This window comes from Cardiocondyla obscurior, linkage group LG14 (genome assembly GCF_019399895.1).
Source record: "Cardiocondyla obscurior isolate alpha-2009 linkage group LG14, Cobs3.1, whole genome shotgun sequence".
Lineage (NCBI taxonomy): Eukaryota > Metazoa > Arthropoda > Insecta > Hymenoptera > Formicidae > Cardiocondyla > Cardiocondyla obscurior.
Genome location: NC_091877.1, coordinates 5,681,361 through 5,702,970, shown reverse-complemented (window position 1 = coordinate 5,702,970; position 21,610 = coordinate 5,681,361). Strand labels below are relative to the sequence as shown.

At 35.2% G+C, this 21,610-nt stretch overlaps 2 protein-coding genes and 1 long non-coding RNA gene across 10 annotated transcripts; 2 read left to right on the top strand and 1 right to left on the bottom strand.

Annotated features, from left to right (window-relative positions):
- Positions 1 to 116: 116 nt before the first annotated feature.
- LOC139108057 (uncharacterized) lies at positions 117 to 2,094 on the top strand. Its single transcript, XR_011546604.1, has 3 exons — positions 117 to 743; positions 864 to 1,190; positions 1,275 to 2,094. It is a non-coding gene; the product is annotated as an uncharacterized lncRNA (long non-coding RNA).
- Positions 2,070 to 10,692, bottom strand: LOC139108011 (biorientation of chromosomes in cell division protein 1-like 1). Of its 5 annotated transcripts, none has more exons than XM_070665972.1 (4): positions 10,456 to 10,692; positions 8,114 to 8,511; positions 4,074 to 7,825; positions 2,070 to 3,885 (listed from the first exon to the last, which is right to left on the bottom strand). In XM_070665972.1, the coding sequence occupies exons 2-4, from the start codon at positions 8,243 to 8,245 to the stop codon at positions 3,780 to 3,782; spliced, it is 3,990 nt and encodes a 1,329-aa protein (XP_070522073.1). In that variant the 5' UTR covers positions 8,246 to 8,511; positions 10,456 to 10,692; the 3' UTR covers positions 2,070 to 3,779. The 5 variants fall into 5 exon arrangements, with proteins under 5 accessions (XP_070522073.1, XP_070522071.1, XP_070522072.1 ...); XM_070665970.1 differs by lacking the exon at positions 10,456 to 10,692 and adding an exon at positions 8,850 to 8,928; XM_070665971.1 differs by lacking the exon at positions 10,456 to 10,692 and adding an exon at positions 8,707 to 8,835.
- Positions 8,887 to 21,556, top strand: Mino (glycerol-3-phosphate acyltransferase mino). 4 transcript variants are annotated; one of them, XM_070665991.1, is made up of 15 exons: positions 8,887 to 9,111; positions 9,223 to 9,469; positions 11,192 to 11,406; positions 15,301 to 15,416; positions 15,969 to 16,147; positions 18,039 to 18,197; positions 18,274 to 18,668; positions 18,750 to 19,173; positions 19,257 to 19,422; positions 19,576 to 19,760; positions 19,830 to 20,025; positions 20,090 to 20,313; positions 20,387 to 20,497; positions 20,607 to 20,799; positions 20,910 to 21,556. In XM_070665991.1, exons 4-15 carry the CDS (start codon positions 15,311 to 15,313, stop codon positions 21,095 to 21,097), a joined length of 2,526 nt encoding a protein of 841 aa, XP_070522092.1. In that variant the 5' UTR covers positions 8,887 to 9,111; positions 9,223 to 9,469; positions 11,192 to 11,406; positions 15,301 to 15,310; the 3' UTR covers positions 21,098 to 21,556. The 4 variants fall into 4 exon arrangements, with proteins under 4 accessions (XP_070522092.1, XP_070522093.1, XP_070522091.1 ...); XM_070665992.1 differs by having other exon boundaries at positions 11,192 to 11,421; XM_070665990.1 differs by lacking the exons at positions 8,887 to 9,111; positions 9,223 to 9,469; positions 11,192 to 11,406 and adding an exon at positions 12,171 to 12,699.
- The last annotated feature ends 54 nt before the right edge of the window (positions 21,557 to 21,610 follow it).

Below are 21,610 nucleotides of genomic sequence, written 5' to 3'. Positions count from 1 at the left end.
CGTGCGATATCGTCTTGTTACGTCCGTTCGTTTAATCGATCAAGCGACGCGTCACGCTTGTCGGCGTACACGACGATCGAGCCGCGAAGTGGCCGAGATCGTGTTGCACGACACCAAGTCCGAACGCTTAGGAAGGTCCGGTTCCGAGGACGGTCAGACCGTCAGATCTCAGAACCTAGGGGTTAGGTCAGCACGCACGTGCCACGCAAGCGTCGTGCACAACCACATGGTTCGTACTTGCACGCCACTCGCGGCGACTTCACACGGTCGCTTCCAGACGCGCGGAATACGGAACGAAGATGTGCAGCAGTTGTGCACATTTTTGCGCGAACGGCAGCGATGACGAGATGACGACGGCGTTTTCTTGGATAGGAGAGAGTTAGAAACAACGGCAACAAGTCATCGTAGACGTGCATCACGATGTATTCGTTGCCCACACGACTCTAATACATCGCGATTCCACGCTCGTTTCGACGCGGACGCGTCGTTCGTTATTGCTGCACTTTCTCCACCGTGACAGCTCGTCAGGCCTTATTGAAACCATCCGCCGCCTCGCTCACGCGAAAATGATTCGTCATTATCATTCTCATTCGTCATTATTATCATCGTTAATTATTTTTATTGTTTGTCGAAAATAATTCTCTGAAAAACAATTTGTTCAATCGTGTCGGTTTGTTCTCGATCGACTTCGGCTTGAAATAAGATTGGTACTTATTTGGATCGAGTTTCTTTCAATGTGACAGGTTATAAGATAAGAAAACTTAATTATTTGATTCTAAAATAATTTAACATAAAAAAGTGTTACTTTTTTCACGCGTATGCCATTGAATGCATACAAAAAGATTATCCTTTTTCTTTTTTAGTGTTTCCCGTGGCTTCTGAAATCGAGACTCATGTTATGCAAAACGCGCGCGTCAGTCAGCGTCGTCGTTTTATCGCACCTGGCCATCGAAAAGGAATATTTGACTGCCAGGAGCTACCAAGAAAGGACTTGCGCCACGTTGCGTCATACAGGAAATGCGCTCTATCGCTGCTTATATAAATTATATTTATCGGCTGACGTAAACGCCGGTACTGGGAGTTTTTTCCTCTTTCTTCCATTTGGACGTCGTTTATAATAACTGGCTTTTATTTGAGGAAAAAGAACAAGAAAATTAGTCATCGAATTTTATTTCTAACGCACTAAAGGGGTAAACAAGTAATTTGGAGATTATATATTAATTTTTAATAAATTCTGAGTATATAATTATACATCCTGAATATCATAATTTCAGACAATATTTTGGATTGATATTCTTTGCAAGAAATCGATGTGACAAGTTCTTGGATCACGCAATGACATCTCCGCGAGTAAATTTTCAAATGAAGTAACGAAAGTTCAAGATGTGAAAATAGGTCCAAGAAATAATCTTTTATTCTAATCAGGAATTCCAGCCTTCCACTTTATCTAAGATCAAAGGAACGGCTAAGTGTGAAGTGGATTATATATTATCCGGTTCGTATATTATCAAGTTTATAGATATAATACGTCTATCAAATTTCAAGTCCTCGAAATTTAATCAACACGTCATTTTACAAACACTTCGCATAGTAATTATATAGATATTGCCACTGCCCTAACATTTTTATCTTCGCCGATGTGCGCTTGACGAACGATATGTTTTTCTTCGTCTATTATTCGAAAAAACAATAGCCGTTGTTATGCGAATGTACATTGTGAGAGGTCACAAGTGTATTGTCGCAATAAATATTCCAGTTCATCAGAAATCCAACCATTCTATTCGCGGAAAGCGCGCTTTCGCAATCAGACTAATGTGAGTCGCGAGTTATCTCCCTTCTTTCCTCTCTCGGTTATATTCGATTTCAACCAAGAGTGCGATAAAAAAAAATATAAAAAAAAATAAAAATTGATCGACACACGCATGATTGCGTACTCGCGATATAGTCTTGCAATTTCTAAACGCTAAAATAAGGAGACGGTTTAAGTGGCATGGTCAAACTATGCGCAAAAGTAAACAGGCCTGCGGCATCAGACTATCGTTTTATTATATCTAATCCCGTCATTGTCCTATCATTCTTAATCTTCGCACATAGTTGCGACGACCTTGCCTGTCGATTGACGGCTGGAGGTTGAATCGCATCGACGGCTGCTCTTTCCATGAATTATTTGCATCGCTATAAATAATTGCGGATAAAACACTGGATTATCAGTTTTGTTCTTTTTATTATGTAATTCGAATATCACTTGAGGAATGAACGAATTACACTAGAAGACGATGATATAAATAACGTGAAAGACGAAGAGATGTAGGGATATGAAAATCATAAAGAAATTTATAATCAAACGATGAAACATAGCACGAACTGAGTCTTGAGAACTTAGGATTAAATTTTACATCATATGGCGCTTACTTAATGCTTTTTTTATCTTATCAGTGATCCCTCTTTTTTTTATCTAACAGGTGATCCGTATCATATTCTTTAAATTCTTGTACACGCACACATACATACATAATGCATATACATTAGAAGTGCTTATGAGAATACTTCTGAAGAAGATTAATTGCTAAATCACTTGCGGTATAAAAAAGCTATAAATGTATATAAGAATTATTATATAACCCATAGAACTTTGTATAAGTGGAAAGTTAGTCTACCACACATTATTACAATCTTATAACTGTTGTACATCCGTAGTGCATTTAATTACGTGTTATAAAAATTATTCGTATCGTTAAAATTGAGAATTTGAACGGATAAATTATAATAAGTTGTGTAATTAATTGCGTATGCACATTTTAATGTCGACCTATACGTGAAACCGGAAAGACGGGTTTTCTTTCTTTCTTTCTTTTTATCATTATACCGATTTCGATTTTGGCTTATGGAAAGAAACAATTGTGCTTAAATACTTCTGCCAAATCAAATCCAACGAGAATTCTATAGATGAGTTGATTATCCCCCCCCCCTCTTGTCCGCTTGTGCAAACCTTTAATAATGTTAAAATTGTTCAACGTATGTATTTATGAATATTCGTTCCTATATAATATATATACAATATCTAACTAAAAGTATTTATTCACAATAAAAGTAGGTGATCTGACGAGTATACTATCTCGAAAAGACAAGTAATTTTTTCTAACACACACTCGAACTCTTCAAGATTTATGTAATCAATCTTATAATATTTAACATTATAATTTTAACATATCTTAGACGTTACGTGGAAGATATTAGTTGAAACTGACATTTCGTTATCTCAAAACGTATAAATTTGTTAAAAGAATGTGCTAATTAACAACCTTGTTCATTGAAGTAACTAAAATTCTTTTCTATTTTACTCTTAAAATTTCAGATGCAAATAATTGTTCAAAGTATCATAAAACGTTTAAAGTATTATAAAATACGATGTATATTAACTGAATTTTCAGATAACTACCCTTATAGACTATTTTTATAAAAACTTCCAATTTAATACTATCAAACCAATATTGATAATTATTTATTTCGAGTATTAAAAACACCCCAACCAACAATGCTTTTAATAATTCAAATAAATAATTTATCACTATCTTCAAGTATTAATTTTATATAAGAGTATATGTATAATTGTACATCATTATTATATAATAACTAAGAAAACAAAATTATTAAATTATCATTAATTAAATAAGAAATTATTGTATTGATATACAATACATATTACGATACAATGAAACGAAATAAATATCATTCGATATTATACAAAGTTTATTCAACCTGAATCCTTGGGGCGTTAGCTATGCTTGATTAGATCGTCTGCTTCGACGAGAAGAACTTGAAAATAATGGACGTGGTTTATATAAATCATCGCTTGAATATCGTTGATGACTGGTCCTAACACGGCTGCAATTTGAAGGAATAATAATGTTAGGCAGAACTGATTCTTCTCAAATAATATTCGAGAAAATAATATTTATTTCGAATAATACAAGCCACGCGTTTATTATAGATACAAAAATTTATAAACAATAAAAGTTACAACATATATGTGTAAATATGTTATATAAAAATTTCAGAAACATATAACATACCTCTTTTCCTCTTTGACTACGTGTGACGACGCAGTTTTGTCGCTCGTCGCTGACACATCGCTGTCGGGACTCAAAGGCATGACGAAATTTTCCCCGTTCGAGATTCCTTGAGAATTCGACAAATTCGAAAATCTCGACTTCTTGGTGAACTTTCTCTTTTTGATATTGTGTACCGTGCTTTCGTTGGTCGATAATTCCTGCTTGTGATCGTCATTATTGTTGTCTGAATTATTTACCAGTATATCTGACAAAGGACTGGATGAACGTTTGCGTAATTTCGGCAACGGCGGGGCTGCCATAGACCTCGGTATCGAGGTGACCACCTTGCCACCTAAACTCTCTATTATATCTTCCAAAGATGAGTTTTCCATAAGCTCCAAAGATTCTAAAAAGCTGGAAAATCTTTCCGATTTTTCATTGTCAGTCTTGAAATAGCGACAATCATTATCTTCGTTATCATCGCTGATCACGGAGGATGAGGATTTATTTTCCATACAATCGGCATGCGATTCTATTGTGTTAGCTTTAGACGACACACACATTTTTATTTGCCTTTTATCTGATGTGCTTTTATTAACATCCTGTATTTCCAATACATCGTCATTCTTTATTTTTTCTTTATTATTCTGCGTTTCCGTTTGATTACAATCTCGTATCGCCATATTTTCTTCCATTGATTGTTTTACATTTTTATTTTTATTACGATTCAGGAATTCGGGTATTTCTGAAGTCGCAGCTTCTTCCAGTTTCTGCAAATCACGCAGTTTCTCTGGTGGATGCTTTTCTTCGCCAACAATCAGTTTTGTTTCACTTTTAGAATCTTCTTGAGAATCATCTTTATGTCCTTCTTTAAAGGCTTGCAAATTTTCTGCATTTTCCGCATTGTTAGATTGCGCGTTTTTATGTTTTCCGTCAGTTTCTGAATCCTGAGTAATTCCGTGTTCCTCCAATAGTATATTCAACACCACATTGCTCGTACAAGACTCAGTTCTTGGCATTATTATTGATCTCTCGTCCAACATTAAACATGCTTCGTTCTTCTCAGGATAAGGCTCTTCGTACTCTTCATCGGGGATCTCTATAATTTGAACCCGCTCGTCGTCTGGCACGCCCTCGAGATCATCGACGTTACTCTTTACATTTGACTGACTCGTTTGATCTGTCTCTTGTCTAATTTTCTTTTCAACTTTTTTATCTTCCTTAAATTTCTGTTTCTCTATCTGTTTCCTCATTTTTATCAGTTTTTTAACTTCGTGTATGTTTTTCGCGAATTTCGGTTTCTTGATCTTCAAGTCGGAAGTTGATTCACCGTCTTCGGCATCGTCTGATAATAGTCTTTTTTTCAACGGCAGATTTGTGTCACGCGAATATGCGTTATCGTTCTCTTCATCTTCTCTCTGTTTATCGTGTGCCTCGTTACTACTGTCAATGTCCATTTTCGTATAGCTCTTTTCAGTGGTCGACAATTGTGAACCGATTATTTGAGATAATTTACAATTCGACTGATGCGGCGTTTTCGAATCGTTTACTTGCGTTTCTTCGATACTGTCAGATGTTTCGCTGCCGGAATTGCTGACATGATTGTGCTTCAAAGTTGATGTGCTCGACTTGGTGTTAGTTAAGTTAGAATTCGAATTACTGGGCGGTAAATTTTTATTATTAGAGCCATTCGAACCGTCTCTATCAGTGGAACGTCGATCATTTGAATTTTTTCGTAAACTCGAATGATCATCCTTCGACTTAGATTTTTTATCCTCTCTACGCTTTTTATCTTTGGACGGACTATCGGTTTTTGACTCCTTTCTACTGTCCGACTTCTCGACGCGATCTGAATTCTTGCCTTGTTGCAAATAGCTCTTCGCATCTTTTTTGTCGTTTGTTTTCTCGCCGCTAATCTTGATATCCTTTTTCGCGTCCAGTTTTCCACTTTTATCTTCCTTTTCACTTTTAGAAGTCTTCTTTAAATCAGATTTATCTGACAAATCTGATTTGCTACTATAATGACTTTTTCTTTTACTGTCTTTTGATAACCGTATCTCATCTCGTTTTGCTTTATCTTTTGAATCTGATCGTTTATCCTTTCCATCCGTAATCTTTTCCGATGTCTTGCTACTTTTACTTTCATGATAATTTGTAGAGGGATTTTTCGACGATGACGATGATGACGATGACGACGAGGAACTTTTGTGCTCTTTCTTATTTAATTTCTTATCTTTAAGAGAATCCTTTTTAGTATCTTTAATATCTTTAACAGATTTAACATCTCTGTCTTTATTCAATTTTTCTTTCTCTGTTAATTCTTTCTTTTCTCGAAGTTCTCTAATTTTTTCTTTATAAATATCTTTCAAATCCTTCGCTTCTTTAGTAACATCTTTCTTATCGGCTTCCTTGACCTTTTCGTCTTTTAATTTGTTAATGTTTTCTTTTAAATTTTCTGAAATATCTTTAATCTTGTCTGAACTTTCTTTCGCGTGATCACTTTTATCTTTAGGTTTATTTTTACTGTGTTTATCATATTTCTCGCTGCTGTGTTTGTTATATTTCTCACTACTTGATCTTTTTCTTTCGTTACTTTTATCTTTGTAATATTTTGTATCTTTACTGGCGGATTTTTCTTTAGTGCTCTTCGATAAATTGGAGGAATCGCCATCTTTGCTCTTTTCTTTTCTTTTATGTTCGTATTTATCTTTAATACTACTATCTATAGCATCGCGCGAATTTTCTTTAGAAGATACACTCTTACTACTTTTAAAATCTTTATAATCTTGCACATCTTTATTCTTAAAATCAAAATTGCTCTTCGTCTTGTTTTTAGACGAATCAAACTCTCTAATTGCCTTAAAATTATCTTTACTGCTTTTAACGTCGTATTTGTCCTTCGTCGTTTCATCCCTCGATGAATCATGAACAGGTGTCGAAGCGTGATTAGATGAACCGAAATCTGTTACTATCGATAAACGAGAATCCGAGGAAACCTTACTAAGCTGAGAATCTTGATTGCTGTATTCAAAATTATCCCGTAATAATTCATTTGAAAAATCAGGGCTTCTAGATCTGTGACTCGTTAATTCCGATATTCCCGATAAATGCGAATCGTTGGAAATGTTGGATTCATTTAAGTTCATAATATCAATAGGCTCAAATGTTGGACTAACCTCTTCTTCCTCATCGTCCACCCTATCATCCGACTTTGTGGATGTGTTTAGGTTTAAATTACTCTCATTCTTATTTAAATTCCTATAAATTTCATCCGACATTTTCTCCTCCAAGAAAATGTGACCATTTTCAGAACTAATTCTGTTTTTATCTTTTTCTTCATCCTGCAAAAATTGTTCTTCGATTTTTTCATCTTGCTTTCGGTCAAAATCACTTGCATTGATCGTATCTATGGATTCCAAAGATTCGTCTTTTAAACTGTTCTTATCAGACTCTGGTGAAACTGGATCCAAATCCTTTGGTAACAAATCTTTAAGACCGCAAGCACCATTTTTTTCTTTTATTTTTGGCCTTTCAATACCTAGAAATTTATATACCACATCTTCTACCTGTGGCATAAAAACTGAATAAACCTTGGGATTCACCACCTGATCTACTATTCGTTCCACCCCGGCGTCTAAATATGATGCATCATGTATATGTTTACGTAAAGTCTCCCTTAACTGATTTTTGTTCAAGTCTGGTTTCCATACTTGTTTGCTAAGAAAAGAGTTTACAGAACCTTCAACCCTTGTCCTTAGATTTTGATATGCAGGCTGAAATTGTATTATATACATAAGCATCATATATTTAAATTATAGTTGCTAAATATGTCACAATTTTTATAAAAAATTGCAATATCTGCTTTAAAAATAGTACAGAAAAATATCAAGTTTCCCAGAACTAAAATTTTATTAAGTATTTATTTTGCAATAAAAATATTAATTCATCAAGATTTACTTGCTATGTCTCAAGCTTAATTAATTATATCTAACCTCTGATTCAGAAATCGGACAAAAACGTGCAATCATTTATTTTACAAGAAAATTAATTGTGATAATTACCTTCGTATCGACGTCGGCGATACATTCCTTCCGGAATTGATCAAAAATACCTTGGGACTTAACTTCTCCTACTATATGATCAATCAATCGCGGATCACCGGTCAATACCGTGTTGGACAGCCCCAACTCCATGTCGCTAGCAACGGCGATTAATCAAGTCCAGGCCTCGCTCGTCATAAAACGAGGAAGGCGGTCATCCTAACCGATCGACGCCAACGGGCAGAGCAGATTCTCGTCAAGCAACACACGTCGCGGTCATCGCGGCCATGTTTTCTCTCGCCTCCTGCGCATTTGCGGCTAATCACTCGAAAGAAAATATCACAGTCGTGCAAACATCGATGAATTCGAGAAATCCTCCGCAGCTCTCGAGTATTCGAGTCGTCTGGATTCAATTTAACCTAAAAATATAAAACTCGTATATACATCTTGTACGTACAGTAAATTAAAATTAAACTGGCATGCATTTTAAAAAATCGCAAAATAAAAATATGTGAATAAAATTAACGGTGGAAGACACTGACAATAGCGTGGTGGTGAAAGAAAAAAGAAATGTTTATAACTGAAATGTTGTTTGCGTGCTACTCTTATCTCACTATAATCGTCCGATAGTATATTCCAGAGACTGACGCCACTGACGCAGTTCGAATTGTCTCAGATAATAAATCCTCCGAATTTCTAAAATTACGACACGCTTGGTGCAAAAAAAGAAGAAGAAAACGAACAAAACAACTGCTACCTCTCAGCTGATGAGCGTGAATATATAGATAAATCTCCGTCGATTATCAAGCAGTAACTCTTGTCGATAGATTCACGTTGGTAAGCGGGTAAGTGACTTTACCAACCGCGACCGACCACTGGCGACTCCACCGACGTCGCATCTTCTCCCACTCAAATAAAACATATGGCGTCATCGAAGTTTCAAACGTATCTCACGCAATATTTTCGAGGTGAAGACGCGAGCTCAATGCGAATAGAATCGGCTTGGTTGATGAAAGGTCGTAAGTATAGCCGCCGAGGTCCTTCCTCGCGGATCTTTATCAGTATTAGGTCTAGAAATCTACGGGATTATACGGGCGTTTCTTTGATTCGGATTCGTGTAACTTTGCAAGGTATGCACGACGAAGTAACGACAACGCTTGGAATCGCGCGCGCTGTCCATTCACAGGACCCACACCGATTCGCACACATTGCGTGTGTAACGTTCTCCATGGTCTGAGCCTGGCGAGAGGCTGATAGCGCGATACCACGGGGAACCTGGGGAAATCGTACCCGGTGCACGTCCCTCAGGGATTCCGAGGGTGAGAAAATCACGAGTGGAGGAATCCCGGCTTCGAGGCGTTCGAAGAACCGAGAAGAGTGAGTACCCTCTTTTATCTTTGTATAAAAATTTGAATAACACTTATTCATTGTTATTGTGACGTCTTGTAATTTCACTCCATCTTTCCTCGGCGTTTCATTATAAACAATGGAGATAGTGACGTCATAAATGAGAACTATCTAATCTTTGGCGTATGTAAATAGACAAAGGCAACCCTTGCACGTTTGGATCGTCGAGTTTTGAAGCGCGAGAGGTTATGTTAATTTTGTGCAGCTTCTTCTGAAAGTGTCCTTTTCGCGAAGCCCATTTTTATAATTCTTGCGCAGGTTAGCACGTGGAATTACTCTGATAATTAGGTTGGTCGTAAAAGTTCTGTATTATAAGTGAAAGTACAGAAATTAATCAGGTTTATTACTTCTTTGTTTTTTAGATTTATAAAAGCGCGCTTAAACATTTATTGTGAAGCAGATTTTATAAAGTTAATTTAAATATTACTAAAAAGAAATGCAAATTATGATAACAACGCGATTTTTATATGCAAATTCGTGTCTGATTACTCGTTGTTGCTTTACAGAAGGTAATTGCACTTATTTTTTATCTTTTATATGCTTTAAAAAAAAGAAAAAAAAAAATTAGTAAAAACAATTTGCATGAATTTATGTAATTGTTATATACGTATACATATATAAGACATATCTCAATGCGAAATAATTGAAAGAACATAATAAAACAAAAAAAAATTATTAAAATATTCATATGTACAACTAACGTTGTATATTAATATTTTATTCTGCATTCGCGTATATAAAACAAGACACGTGTACTAATTTTTCTTGAGTGTGGATGTATGTGTGCACATTTTTTCAAATAAAAAAAAAGACCAAGAAGAAGATCCACGCGTTCTCAAACATCAACATGTTTGAGAACACGTGGATCTTCTTTTATTACGCAATATCGGCATGAAATCGATGTTCCATGCGCTATTTAAGTAAATATACCTTGTACAAATAAGATATAATCGTACCTTCCTGGATGGCCCGCGATTTTACTGCACACTCGCGAATTGACGTACAATGAGGACCATTATAAAATACCTAATGGCTTTCAATGGGATTAATTCACGGCTTGCGCTGCACGCAACGGGAGGCCGCGTGGTTGGGTCTCGTTAAACATTGTCTAAATGAAACCCAGGAGCTGGACTGGCGTCCTTGCGCGTACAATCGACAAAACAAAAATAGACCAATCGCATACGCACGTCACGTACTAAATTATTTAATAGACTGGTCAATCGATAAATTTCTTCAACAGTTTTGCTATTAGAAAAGTATTAAGTTATGCTGCTTGGAAAGTCAAGTTTTAGATATTAATTTCTATTTATATCTAAGAATTACGTATAAGAAATATCGTAAGATGATGCAAGTGTCTTCTTTTTATTTTTATTCTTTTTTTTTTCATATAAGATGATCTAATTTCTCTCTCCTCTTTTCTTTATCACCGTGCAGTTGAGTCTCAGATATCCCCTCGTTATATTTCACCGAACGCTTCTACGTCTAAGCATTCTCATATATTCTGCGCGTTAAACGTGATAACCACGTTATTTAGCGGCGATGTATCATATGTATAATAGCCGCAATTAAAGCACGCTTTTGTCACAAGCACTAGCGTAGTCTGATTGGTCGTGTTCAAGTAACGCGATGCTGCCGCGATCGAATACGCGAGGCGCTATGTATCATTTGATTCATTTCCGTTTTATTTTTTAGGAGCCTGGAGTGTAAAGATTAACTACGGCGGCTTGGAAGTTTTCCGAATCACGAGAGGACGTTTCTATAATATTTCGGAGAGCTGTTTAAGAAAAGGACTGCACCGTCAAATTTTTTTCTTGGCCGTATGCAGTCACAGTCCATCCATTTCGGCACTCGCTTCGAGACGAGCGTGGATCGCCACATCGTTGGACTTCTAAACGCAATTAATTGCTGTAACTATTTAAAAAGTACTTTAACGAACGATACTTTAATCCGACGATCAATCGTGCATTCGCGCAATTGTTTTTTCGAATGCAACTTGAGGATTTTCTTTCTTAAGACTCAGAAAGTTTTTAAGAAGTTCCTATTTCCATATTTGATAATCGTCCTAGGTTATCGTTATCAGGTCTTCCAATTGGGGGTATAAAGTAAATAATCTTCGTTGTACGCGTCTGGAAATCTTTTGCTTTTTACGGCCAGTTCCAAGAAAACTTTCCCGATTGATTTCTTAAATGGAGCACAACCTGAACGTCTTCGATCCAATCCTGTTATTCTGCTCGCTTCGTTGATTTTGTTGACGATTGCCCGTGTTCGTCGGTAAACTTCCGCTGACGATGATACACTTTCTATTCCGAATTTCCACGATTTTATTGCACGGATGCGTGACACTAATTCTATCTTAATTTTCATTTAATTGTTGTTTTTAATTAACGTTGTGAAAGCCGTAGGTTTTTCTGGGGATCGCCTTTCGGACTGTTGAATAGAGAAAGTCTTACGAGTAGAGTACCACCTATTTTTTTACAATTATTTTGGAACTGTTTTGTACGAGGGAAATATCGAGACGAAGCAGATACGAATTAGCGGCAAAAATCGACCATTTGCGAGGTTCCTAGCGTGATTAAAAAAATCATGCGCTCCGCTTCTCTTGAAGGTCCACCTTGAAAAACGCATTCGAATGTACACACGCATGTATGCACGCATCACGGCCGCTCGTACTATCGTTGCCGCGCAGCGGAATCAGTGAGTCAGTGAACTGTTCTTGGTGGAGGTGGTGGCGGTAGCGGAGGACGATTCAGTTCGACTCGTTGGTTTGCCGGTAGTTACTTAACGTGATGCGGTGGAAAGTCGACGATAGTCGACGACACTAGGCCGGTCGGGTTGGACCGTATCAGCGAGATACAGCGTCTAATTGTTTTAGTTTGGAAGTTCGGACTTCTTCCGCTCTCTCGCGAGCTATCTCCTGGATCATCTGCCGCTCCATGGATCGTACGAATTGTGCGTTCAATGAAGCCGACGATCCCGCGACCCTATTGATCACCTATTCGGTAGTGGAAGACAATCATGGTACCGGCGAGTAGCATCTGATCGATTGACAGACGTGTAGTGTGCATAGAACAGTTTTTTTTTTCCTCTTTTGTCTTGTTTTCCTTTCTTTACCGTTGAACCGGATCTCTTTGCGAGAGGATGGGCGGCCTTATAGAGATCTTTTTCTTCTGCGGAATTATCTGTTATTTCTTCGATCTCAGGTAAATCGGTTTTATAGATCAGGAATATCGAATCTCGCTTATTAGTGATTGTGTTATTCCAAAAACAATTCAAGACGATAGAATCTTCATATATTATTTGCAATCATCAGTATTTTATGTAATTGTTAACGATTTTGTAGAAGAGATCAAATTACTAAATGTTACATTTTATTTGTTTTTAAGATATGTTTTCAAGATAAAATTTTAATTAATAATCCTAAAATAATGCATCACGCGATTCAATTATGCACTTTTTTCACTTGAAATTTAGTTACATTGAGCCCTATGTTTAATTAGTCATTTAAATTAATTTTTTCGTTTTCTTTTTTTTTTTTTTACACTTTTATACGTAAGCAAGATTATTTATTTCTTTATCGAAAGTGCGTGGTCATAAATGTCATCATATGCTGATGCATATGCAATGCATAGATAGCTGAAAAATTTGTGTGATTAGGGATGTGTTATAAAGATGTGTTATCAATTTCTTCTCGTGCATGCTTCGAACCGGCAATAACAATTTTAACACTGTGAAAATATATATTGGCAAATCGTAGCTTTCAATCATGTTAATAACATGAAACACACGAGTACGCAAAAGTGTATTATGCACGATTTTACCGCGACCTTGCTCTTCATTATTCACGAGCCGCATCTTGTCGAGCATGATTCCCATGTTGATACATGCAAGGGCGACGGTAATTTTCCTTTCCCATGGCAATGTATTCAACGCAATTACCATATATATATATGAGATTTACGCTGGATTCAAGCCGAAAAATATATTTCTACTTCCGACGATTTTATAAATTTAATAAACTTTTAATTTTTAATTAATTTAATCGATACGTTCAGTGCCGGTACTTGAAACTTTGTTATTAATGACAAAAACTTTCCTTGTTGCGATTAGTCATTAATTTCCATTGTGATTGCGTCGCTTGATTAACTATTGAATTATATAGGCTAGAGATAATGCGCGGGGATTTAGATTTATTAATATTACTGAAGTCGATAACCCGACCTTTAAACGGAAATAAGTTCATAGATCTCTAAACTTTTTTCAGTGCAAAGTTCTTGAACATAAAAATTTAAAGATATATAAGTGACTAATCCTTTGTCTTTTTATTTGTGCATTCTTGCTTTTATTGTTTCCATCCGATGTTCAAGAGCCGCTAAAGGTCCATATTTCAGAGTCCAGTAACAATTACCGTCTTTCCTGAATTACAAACGATCACTGCGTCATTCTCTTGCATTGTTTTTTATTATTTTTTTATATTTCTTTTAGATTACTTTTTCTGGCATCAAATCTCTCCTTGTTCCACGAACAAATGCGTGTTTCACGCGTGATAGGCTTATCAATGTGGACTTTGACAATTATTGTTACCCAGGTTCAGATTCTTGCTTCTCTTGCTTTTCTTATTCTTTTAACGGTAGTAAACATGACTGATGTTCTCTGATACCTTCTCTTATCGGTCATCCATTTAATCATCAATTTCGTCATCATAGTTCATTTCTATTGTCTTGATATTATGTCATTGAAAAACTTTATCGGTGTCTCACATATTCATGTAATGCGAATACACAAGACAATTACAGTTACAGATTAGTTGAGATTTCATGCAGTTGCTAATGGAACATAACAGACTTTTTTAGCATAGAAAATATTTAATTTCGCTAGTTGTATAATTTATATCTGATAAACAGAAAAAAAATTCATATTTATTCATATAATTTACCGTGAAAAAAAAAAACTAGATATTTAAATATCGTAAGGTACAGTTTTCACATTCATGAATTAATAGTCTTTTTATGTACATTTTTTTATTTTCGTCCAGACACTCGCCGCGTTTTATCCTACCTTGAATTTCTCTGTAGCTTTTGAGTCCTGGACTCCCTACGCCATTGTCGGGATCGTACGAGCCTAATCGACTGTAACTCTTAACAATCTTTCGCCTCTGAATCGTCACTGTGAAGTACGGTTCGTGGTGATTGCTGCGTACCACGAGTTTAATGCTCTTTTTCTTCTATATTTTATAACTGCATGCTAAGTAACACATGATATGCATAAGTATACACATGGTGAATTATATGTATGACATCAACTGAGATTCCACAACATTAATGCAATTTTTTATTTCTTAAATATTGATAACCTTTTTTCAGTTTTGACGGTCGGATTTGACGTTAAAATATTATTTAATAAATATTAAGTAATTTTAAAACTGTTGAAAAAATGTGTATTCTTTATTCGCTTGAGGCGAAATTATTGTTAAATTATTACTAAAAAGTATTGGTCTCTTAAGAAGAGATCCTTGCTCGTTAAAAAAGGTTTTTAAGCCTTTCACCGACCGCTTATAATTCGCGATGTGTTGTTGGCATTGAGAAGCGACTAACATCTTTTTCCACGACCTTGGAAATGTTCGAAAAAAAAAAAGAAGACACAAAAAACGAAGGGAGCTATTAGCAGTATTAAAATTTTATTTGAAATTAACAGCAATAAGCCACCTAAACTTTGCATTTGTGCAACTGTTGTTTTTTATTTTCTTGAATCTTGATCTAAGAATTTTTATAAAATTGTTCTTTTATCTTTTTTTTATATTGCAGGCCGAACAAAATGGTTGATGTTTTGTCTACTCGCCTACAAGAGGTGTACGCAAAGTGGGAAACTAGGGCGGAAGTAACGCGAAATGCAGAACCAGCGTCTCGATTTTCTCTGGATGGTAATTTGCTTTTTTTTTTGTACCAAAATTATTTTTACGTAAGATACGTGCGGTGTGAGAATGTATAATTACTTTTAATTGATCGCTATAAACGCGCGACTCTTAAAATTATTCTCGCGTTTGCTTACGAATGCTCTTCTAGCAATGTAAAAAATTTCTTATTTAATGTGACATTAAAACTCGATCGTGAAATCGAGACTGCATTGTTGAACAGTTCTAACACAGTAATTAATTGTAAAAAAATGTATCCTTTTTCTTGAGTCAGAAATCGAACAGAATTCTTCGCAGCTTATTATTTACTTATATCAATGACAGTAATCGTTATTTTGATTCTCACAACAGCTTAATTTCATATCTCCAACTTGATCCGATAATCTTTTCAATTATTGGTTTAATTCGTCTTGAACTTTGAGTTTTGAAATTGATATATCGTATCTCTATTATCTAAAAAAGTCAGGACAAAGTTTTATTTCACGCAAATAAGAAATCTCTTTGAATAAATCGTTTTTGCGACTAGATGCGCTTTTTGTTTAACACGTATTACGATTGCAGGTCTTCGGCGAGCCGGGCATCAATTCCAGCGAAGGAAAATCCAGGATCGAGAGCAATCGCGAAAGATACGCGAGAGTGCATTGTACAGCATTAAAGAAACTGAGCCACTGGCGCCCTTGACCAACTATAGGTCTTCGTTCCTACATTATTGCTGCAACACTTGTACGCCTACTTCCAGGGTGAGTTTCTGCGATCAAATCTGCTACTGTTAGATGATCCGTTGTTCTCAACAAGACTGATTCTTCCCGATCATCAGGCGGACTTGTGCCTCGCGTGTTCATTGTTAATCTAGCCCGTTGTGCGATTACATGCGCGTGGGCGCACATGGAATCCGTTGAATTGGAGTTGCTTAGCAGCCGATTAACCCATTTAACTTACCGAACTTATCGCTAAATACCGACGACCCCGTTGCTCCGACTTTGATAACAGTTTTTGATCCATTATTCGTCAGCAAAGTTAACGGGCATTATGCAGGTACACACCAAGCTGTATTAATCATATTAATTATTTATAACGAAGTTGATAAAACAACGTTAAACATGTTAGAAAAAAGTAAGAATGATAAATACGTGTTTGCAAAAAAATCCATCATTTTTATTTATGAAAACACTGCGCGTCACGATTCTTATCGTCACATATAAAATTCAGTAAATGAAATAGTCCGCGAGCTTTTGTAATATGTGTTTCAGATTGCGACAAAGATTCCTATGTTGTCGAACATAGGTCATTTACTAAAAATACACTCAACCGAGATCGTTTAGTTGGATGCTGCGTCTCTTAGTCTTTTCGCCACGCGAAATCGCGAACAAATTTTTTTTTTTTTTGCACTTTTATTCATTTTATTTCTTACAACAATTCGCATTAATCGTTAGTTCCACTTGCGAAGTGAAAAGTGTAAGAGTGTCTATGAGGCGCTTCGTTCACACCTACGACTGCAATCTATTTTTGGTGTGCGACACGAGAGAGAGAGAAAAAAAAAAAAAAAAAAAAAAAAAAGGGGAAACACTGTAAAAGAACATATGCTACAACGACGCAAATAAGTCGCTCAAAAACCGTTCACCTTCAAAGATCTGGTATCAAATAAATTTTTTTACAACGTGACATTTAATTTACGTAGATCGCGCATGTGTTACGTACACGCGTGTACTCAACTATTCGTGTATGATGCAACGAGTGACCAGTGTTCCGTAGAATTCCACTTTCAATAAAGAGAAATCTATGATCTATAAAACAATCGGCAATGATTTCGTGACGTGTTCGATACAGCTATTACGACCCCATTACCTAATTATAAGACACGTCCTTTGACACGTGTTTAATTATGTAACGAAACTTCGGTCGTCTTTCATCACTTGACCCTCTCCGGATAAGAACAATTAGCACGCAAGCATGCACGTATCGACGCGTGCGTATATGTGAACTTCGTGCTGAGACACTTATTAATCTTGAAGAGAGTTTAATCCTGTCCAAAGTAGACAGATAAAGGAGGGAGATCTATTCTCTTACATATATTTTTTGCTCTACGCTTAATAAACCACGTTTGTAAATTGTAAAATAATTCAAACAATTAAAAATTTCTTTTATAATTCTTACTACAATTATTTTAGTAATTTGCTGACATTTTAGAGTTGTTAAAAAAATATAAAGGAACTGTATTCTGAAATCTTTTTACGCTCAAAATTGTAATTGGTTTGCTACAAAGGTATTGATCTCTCTCTGCACATTAATTGGAGATAACGATTGTTTATTACCGGGCCAATCGAATAACACACAATTTGCACGTGTTATATATAGCGATAAGCATGTGTTTGATATTTTAATGATAAGAAACATGTGTGAGGAATCTCGTGGATTTTTATCACGATGGTGGCGTATTGTCATTGTTCGCGGATATCCACAAAATGTAAGTTGATAAAAATGTTAAAAAAAAAAAAACAATAGAAACAATTCTATGATGGTTATACAGAACTTAGTACATTTTGTACGTTTATATGAAAATTACTTGCATAATTTTTATTATTTTCTTTTTATAAAATCTAAAAAAGACTTTTATTTTAATTTTTGTTTCAGGATTCATTAGTAAAATCCGTGCTTAAGGAGCAACAGCAGCCATTCGGTGTAAATATATTGTTGGTGAAACCGGGGTCCTCACTTTTTTCAAAGGTGTTTAGCTATGTATCCTGTGTACTAAGATTCAAAAGATTTGAATATCCGATGGTCACGGAGACGGTGAGTTTTAGTTTTATGAATTGCTGTCGAGTTCTAGGGGAAGATAATAATCAATACATTTTTTATGTACCGTTAGGTCCTGAACGATGAAAAATTGAAAGATGCTATCAAATTAACCGCATGGGAGACTGCAAATAATGAAGAATGCAACGAAGAGATGGCTTTTGTGAAGGCGAAAACCAGGGCCAGGGATATATTACTGCAAATGGAAAGTAGATGCAGCGACATTCTTCTCAAGATAATCGCTTGGCTAATGTACAAAGTGTTACCTTGTTTTATACAATCCGCTGTCATACTGCCCTCGCAAATAGAGTTGCTAAAGCAAGCAGATGATAGCGGCTTGCCGCTTATATTATTGCCACTCCATCGCAGCCACTTGGATTATATAATGATTAGCTTCCTTATGGTCGTAAATAACGTAAGAAATCCATTGATTGCAGCAGGAGACAATTTAAAGATTCCATTTTTCGGGTAAGCCTAAAACCTGATATCAATTTTATCTCAAGTTTTATTCTATTAATAATTTATCTTACGTTCAATATCAATTGGTAGGTGGCTTTTAAAAGGTCTGGGTGCTTTCTTCATCAAACGCCGTATCGACCCAGTAGCAGGGCGCAAAGATCTTCTTTATCGCGCAACTCTTCAAACATACATAATGGAAAGTCTTCGTGCCGGGCATAATATGGAATTCTTCGTAGAAGGAGGCCGTACGAGAACTGGGAAACCTTGCATGCCAAAAAGTGGTATCTTGAGTGTCATTGTCGATGCGTATGTAGACGGCACCATCGAGGACGCGTTTCTGATACCTGTAGCAATTAATTATGAACGATTAGTAGACGGAAATTTTGTGAGGGAACAATTAGGACAGCCAAAAAAAATGGAGACTTTTACGTCGACAATAAAAGCCATGTGGTCAACGTTAATGGGTCATTATGGTATTGTCAAAATCGATTTCTGTCAACCGTTTTCTCTTAGGGTAAGAATTTTTTTTTTTTTTAAGTGAAATTTTATCGACATTATTAAGAGAATTATTAATATAAAAAAATTAATTTATAACAGGAAATGGTGAAGGCGTTCCAGGCTCAGCAAAATAGATTAAGTTTAAAAAATCCATCAGAACGATCTTTAAAATACACTATGTCGAATTCGTCTCTTTATGGTACGGATGTAGTTGTGGAAGAACAACGTCAATTAGTGGACAGTATCGCTCGACATGTTGTATACGGTAAGTTAAGATAAAGGTAGTTATTTGTTTTATTAACTTAATTATTTTATAAAAGAAATATTTCTTTGAAACAGATATAATTCTAGTAATTGCAATATAATATCCATCTTACCGTCACGAACTTCTCAATTATTTTTACCTAATTACTTTCAGACGCGTCTGCATCTATGCCAATTATGTCAACCAATGTTGTAGCATTTTTGTTATTAAATAAATTTCGAGATGGTTGTACATTGAACAAATTGATCGAGGCTTTCGATTCGATAAGACAAGAATTGCAATTCGCTGATAAAAACATAGCATTTTGTGGAGAAAATGTTGATATCATTAAACATGCGGTCAGTAAAAGATAAAATAATTTGATTATTTATAAAAGAAATAAAACTTATTAATCATGAAAATTACAGCTACATATCTTAGGACCAGGGTTGGTGATACAACAACGACAGGAAATTACTGAAGGTGTTGACGTTGATGGCGATAAATCTTATAAATCAAATGTTGTTTTGGCAATCCGTCCTGTGTCGATTCTACCGAATGTTATCGAGCTATCATACTACAGCAATACTATGTTACTGTATTTTGTGATGGACAGTATAGTAGGTAAGACAAACGTACAATCAACGAGTTGCTTAATTTTTTTAACGATTTCTTATTATATTTTCAGTAACTGCTTTATATGCTGAATTAAAATCTCAGATCAACGATCCGATCGCGATTGCTAAAAACAATATTACAGTGTTCCAAAATAATTTACTTGAACGAGCGCTCAAATTGTGCGACATTCTTAGATACGAGTTTATTTTCTGTCGTCCATGTCAGGAATTGAGGGACATAATCATCGAAACGATACAAAATATTTCACATAAAGGCATTATTACTCAGAAAGAGGTACATTAAATTTCAGAAATAATTAATTAAACAATCTTCAAGTTATGATAATAATAAAATGCTGATTTAATAGGAGGTTTACTTGGAAGATGAGCTTTGGAGTAAAAGATATGCGAAAACTTTCGATGATAGTTCGGACGAGGAGTATTCGAGAGAACAAGAAATCCAAAAGATTGAATATAAAGTAAATTAATTTTTTTAAATTGTTAATAATAACTCCATATATTTAAATTATTACTTAAGTAGTTAAATGAGTTAATAATTTTATGAAATATGTCTTTAATTATTTTTAGCTGAATTTAATGCCAGAATATTCTAGTCACATGGAATTTCTACATACTATATTACGTCCATTGATTGATACGTACACATGCAGCGCCTTCAATTTGAGGAAGTTAGTTGATCGATCGCACAGTGAACGAGAGTTAATTCAAGAGGTTTTGACCGAAATTAAAACCAATATCGATGGAGGAGTAGTTAGTTACGGTAAGTTACAATGTATATTATTAAACTGCGAGATTTCGTTTAAATTACAATACATATAATATATAATTATGTTGTAAAAAATTGTATTAAAATATGAATTTTTTAAATAGGAGAAAGTCTATGTGTCGATCCGATAAAGAATTCCTTCAGGCTTTTTGAAAAATGGAATGTCCTGGAGTGCCACATGCAAGAAAACGTTAAAATTTTGTATTTGAAAGAGAATTACGATACGGATGCAGCAACGAAAGATGTGTACGATAGCATAGCAGTTTTCAAGTGGGTTAGAAACATGGACTAAAATATGGTGATATTTCCTATCTTAGTTAAAAAGATTCTTTAAATCACTATTTTTTATATCTTTTATAAAATTCTATTGACATATGCTCAAATGTTAAACAATATTTTTTGAAAACTTTGGGCGTGTGTGCTAAATACACATAACTATACATTTGTTTAGTATGTGTATTATAAGATAGTACAGCTTGTATAGAATTTTTTCGATTGAAGATAAAGATTTAAAAATCGTAATGATATTAGAGTATATCTTGTGAATGCTCCTAAAAGTGTGCGTAATTCACATTCACAATGAAATACTTAAAGTTTTATTTTACAATATAGAACTGTACAGATACAAAATTGAACTAAATCTAAGCTGGTTGTATCATATAAAATATTTTTATAAATAACTAGGCAATAAGTATGCATTAAAGAAAAATGTTTTAGTTATCTTGTTAATAAAAATAATTCTGCGTGCATATATTGTAAGTCTTTTTGATTCAATTTAACATCTCCAGTTGTTTCCACTTACCTT